The sequence below is a fragment of the Eurypyga helias genome, unplaced genomic scaffold (genome assembly GCF_000690775.1).
Source record: "Eurypyga helias isolate BGI_N326 unplaced genomic scaffold, ASM69077v1 scaffold1651, whole genome shotgun sequence".
Lineage (NCBI taxonomy): Eukaryota > Metazoa > Chordata > Aves > Eurypygiformes > Eurypygidae > Eurypyga > Eurypyga helias.
In genome coordinates, this window is record NW_010231297.1 from 32030 (window position 1) to 35498 (window position 3469).

At 46.2% G+C, this 3469-nt stretch overlaps 1 protein-coding gene across 1 annotated transcript; it reads right to left on the reverse strand.

The window, feature by feature from the left end:
• Positions 1-662: 662 nt before the first annotated feature.
• On the reverse strand, positions 663-3302 carry LOC104516606 (jmjC domain-containing protein 4; the record flags this gene model as incomplete). The annotated part of the gene is made up of 3 exons (XM_010160991.1): positions 663-1052; positions 2160-2306; positions 3035-3302. Coding segments are annotated over 3 exons (727 nt in total), but the record flags the coding sequence as incomplete, so codon positions are not given.
• Between the last annotated feature and the right edge of the window lie 167 nt (positions 3303-3469).

Below are 3469 nucleotides of genomic sequence, written 5' to 3' on the forward strand. Positions count from 1 at the left end.
TGTGCAGACGTGAGCGCACGTTCAGGTTCCTCCTGAACCGGGGGGGATCTCATGCTTTAAATGATTAACGGTAGATTTGCTTATTAGGTCTCCGGCTTCCTGAGATGTGAAATTTAACCCTGCAGACCCCGGAGCTGCATAAAGGCTGACTCTAACTGAGAGTTTCGGCTTTAGAGAAATGCCACTGCACAGGAACATAGCACAGTCAGCTCTTCCGTGTGCAGGCTACAGCTGCTGAGCCAGCTCAGGCTTCAAGGGAAGCTAATTAACTGGGGTCCTCTAATGAAAAATAAAAGGCTGAGCAGCACCTGGAAGGGGGACAGGTCTTGAAGCAACCCAGGTATGACCAGACAAAGCAGAGCTTAACTGCTGGAGCCTGGCTGTACACAGTGCTCTCGGAAAGAGAGGGGTTGTGGTGCTCACCCTGTGTTTAGCCCTGATGGACCTGAGCTTGATCCACAGAGGATTTCTGTTCCCCTGCCCTGAATGCATCCTCACCAGCAGGACTCCTAATATTAACATGGTTTGGGTTTTTCCTTTATCTGAGAATTTTTTTTCCTGTTCAATAACTCTGGATACTCAACTGCTGTCACCTTAAGAAGCAATCGGTCGTCTTACGAATGTGCTCTCTCCCCACTCTATACTAAGGCTCTTCGTACTTAAACTGCAACAGCTACTAAACAGGGAGGAGTCAGGCTTCTACAAATACCCGTTTTACAACGAACAGAATGAACAGGAAGTCAGAGCAGTGCTGTATCTATTGCTGCCTTCAAGTGGTGGAGCAAAGCCTCCGGTGGGGGAGAAAGTGACGTCAGGTCTAGTTTCTTGAAATCTTCATTAGCACTCAACGATGTTAACACCTTCACAGTCCTCTTTAAATCAAACACCGCATGGAGCATGCCCAAGGTGGAAATGGCAGCTTTTGGAGTGTTCTTTGCCGAAGCTTCGTCATCGAGGCCGTTTTCCAAGACAGAAATCCTGTTCTCTGCAATAACTTTGAGGAAGTTGTAGAACTCCTTGTAGTCTATACCCGTGCAAGACTTCATGATCAGCTGGGGGGAAGACAGCAGCACAGAAATGGAAAAAACTCTTAGGTAAATAAGAATTAGAAAAACGTGTTTTATCAAGCTAGTAACTGTCTGGAGTCATAAATAACCATGTTTAATCGTGTTATGTGTAATTCCCCACTGGCAGTAAAATTCTTTACCTTACTTGAAATGCAACCAGCTGTTTCTTCAAAGTACTACAGGGATGTGTATTTCAAAAGTATTTTTGAAGGATATCACCTAGCAGCACTAACAGCCTCCAGAAATAAACATTTGTTTTATGCTTCATATTTCGGAAGCCTCCAAGACATAATGCTGCCAGTATAGTAACACATTCTGAAAGCATCACTTCACAGACACAGAAACCTGCTGCCACCTTCACCTGCCTTTTATAGAATCACAGGATGGGTTGGGTCTGGAGGGACCTTAAAGATCATCCAGTCCCACCCCCTGCCATGGGCAGGGACACCTTCCATAGCCCGGGTTGCTCCAAGCCTCATCCAGCCTGGCCTTGGACACTCTCAGGGATGGGGCATCCACAGCTTCTCTGGGCAACCTGTCCCAGTGCCCCTGCACCCTCTCCGGGAAGAATTTCTCCCTGATATCCAATCTAAACCTCCCCACTTGCAATTTAAACCCACAACCCCTTGTCCTGTCGCTACAGGCCCTTGTGGTTTTTTGCTTGTTGCAACTGTTTCATCATGAATGGTCTTCAAACCACTTCTGTGTGGGGTCTGTTTCATCAGTTCTGTTCACATGAAAAAGCACTTTTATTTTATCAAGGGGAATGTAAATATTACATAAAGCATTGATCTCTGTGTTAACATTACCCCTGAGAGTGGAAGAGGAGCAGTGGAATCATTAGTTTTTCAGATAATTCCTAACCTCCTTGACACAGCAAATATGCACTGAGTCAAGCTTTTCCCTATCTTACGAAAGTAATATTTGTTTTCCTGCAAAATGAATTTGTCACCAGTTCCTCCTTCCTTATGAAATGTGTACTGATTCCAGGCATTTAGAGTTCTGTCTCAGAGCTCTAAGGAAGTGGTGCAACGCACCCTGAATCATCTGATCCTCCAACAGAGTCAGGCAGCCAGCATCGTGGTGTTATACCTGGCATTGTAGGTGCCAGTCGTCTATCGGGTCCTTCCATTCGTTGATCTCCCGTTGGACAGCTGCTAATTCATCCTGCAGGAAGCACCACATGATAGCCACGTTGCAGCCATTCACCCAGTTGTGGTTAATGGAAATGGTATCCTCCTGCAGGGAGAACTGAAGTGGTTACTAGGCTCTGCACAGGAAAGCGTGAGAAAACAGCTGTAACCACCAATGCTGCAACATCAGATTCCTCAGCAAGGGAAATGCTTCTTTGGCACCAGTACCACCGCTGTGCTGGAAGGCTGTCTCTTGCTAACGTCCCTAACAAGCCAATGTTGTTCCACTCCGCAAAGTGGTGAATGTCTCCAGCTCCTCTGAGCATTCCTTTTAAGGGCAGAAAAGTGGCAGAAGGTGGTGGGGAGAAAGAAACAAGGTTGTTAATTTGGGTTTGTAATCACAAAGACCAATTCATTACCATGTTCCATTGTTATATTACAATTTACAGTCAGAAACCAAGAGCGGAGCACTTCAGCTGACCGCGTAAGGACAGCTCACCCTAAGTCCATCTCACCCAGCATCCTGTTTCTCAGTCACTCACAGCGTGTAGTGTGGCAAAGCCTAAGAAAAGAGGGTGCAGACAGCTGCTGCAGTTGTACTCTCCCTGCTGCTAGTGGTCAAGACCCAAGGAGTTTATGAGTTCAGGCTTGCTTTTAGCCATCCCCTTGAGCAGCCACCAACAGGCTTTCCTCTGTGAATCTCTCTGAACTCTTTTTCAGCCTGATGAGACTCTGAGCATCCCAACATGCTGTGGAATTAAAGTCTGATCTGATTCAAGACTGCTTCCTGCTTATATCTCTCTGTTATGAAATAGTTGGCATCAGTTATCTTACCAGATTGTAAACTTGATGATGCCATCCACTGGGGATGAAGACTATCTCCCCTGCTTCCTGCACAATTTCAACAGGGGGTTGACTTTGGTTGTAGCGAGGGTAAACACTCCTGTCTTGAAGACCCGGTGCAGTCACGTCGAAGGGCAAGCTGCCATGGCGGTCTTTCAGGTACTCCTCCTGTCCTGCGGGGTACAACAGCCATTTCTTTCTCCCACATATATTGGCTGACCAGCTATAGGAACGGAAGACATCAGCATGGAATGGAGTCCTGTGGGGCAGATTAGACGTTTAAGTAAAGATGACACTTAAAAGCTGTAAGAGGAATGAATTGAAGTCTTGGAGAATTAGACACAGACACAGAGATCAACCTTTACTATGTGAACCTGATCCCAACCCGTCATCCTCCTCATTTAATTTTCATAGAATCATGGAATG